The 841-nt window shown below is 45.5% G+C and overlaps 1 protein-coding gene across 1 annotated transcript in view; it reads right to left on the reverse strand.

Moving 5' to 3' along the window:
* Nucleotides 1-278: 278 nt before the first annotated feature.
* LOC119397404 (uncharacterized) overlaps nt 279-841 on the reverse strand; it is a 34,365-nt gene continuing 33,802 nt past the window's right edge. The window contains exon 15 of the mRNA XM_037664831.2: nt 279-383. Within this exon, the coding sequence (XP_037520759.1) occupies nt 279-383 (105 nt within the window). The remainder of the gene's footprint in view (nt 384-841) is intronic.

Below are 841 nucleotides of genomic sequence, written 5' to 3' on the forward strand. Positions count from 1 at the left end.
GTCGGTTCTATTTTTGTTTAATGTGCTTTATTATGTGTAGTGTTTTTCGACAAAAAGGAAAGAAACTCTGTGGCGACAATAAAAATATGAGCGTGCACATTCTGAAGTTATCTTCCTAGCACTTCTTCTCTGCGTTCTTTATGTTTAATCTGGAGCGTAATCCGCGCTACCACTGCACTATTCGCTATGCAACGGACCCCTGTTCTGAGCGCTTCATTGCCAAGTCTGGTTCGAATTGCTAGTACTGGCCGACGCCGACAATGCAGCCTTGATTGCAATTAAATTTCAGGGGAACAAGTCGAGGGCACCGCCTGTTCAGTGTTGGCCTGTGAGACATGTGGGGCCTGCTTCGCTTCGCCAGAGTTCTTGATCAGGCACCAACGCTACGGGCACACGGGAAAGGCGTATCAGCAGTCTGCAGCAGGCAGGTAAGCCATCGCGTGACTAAGCAGCCGGAACACAATCAAGTCGGCTATCATTCACTCTTTTATTTTTCTTCCGATGAGCCGGTGTTGCGCTTTGCTGAGCTTCACCCCATGGTTAATTCGTAGATTAGATCGTACTTATTTCACGCTCACCGGTTTCTTCACTTGTGGTGTTTATAGGTTTAACATATTCCTAAATGGAGTCGCATACTGCTATCGCAGTCTCTCAGTAAACGCATATCGTATGAAAAGCTTTGCAGAAAAGCCGAGCAGGGGGCAAAACATTGTGACCGTTCCGATTTATGCCGAAGTAATATGTGGTATTATACATTATTCTTTTTCTTGCTCAGACACAGTGCGAAATAATGAATGGACGAGCCTACAAACTATTTCCATCTCTCCTAATGGGAACCATG

Source organism: Rhipicephalus sanguineus, chromosome 6 (genome assembly GCF_013339695.2).
Source record: "Rhipicephalus sanguineus isolate Rsan-2018 chromosome 6, BIME_Rsan_1.4, whole genome shotgun sequence".
Lineage (NCBI taxonomy): Eukaryota > Metazoa > Arthropoda > Arachnida > Ixodida > Ixodidae > Rhipicephalus > Rhipicephalus sanguineus.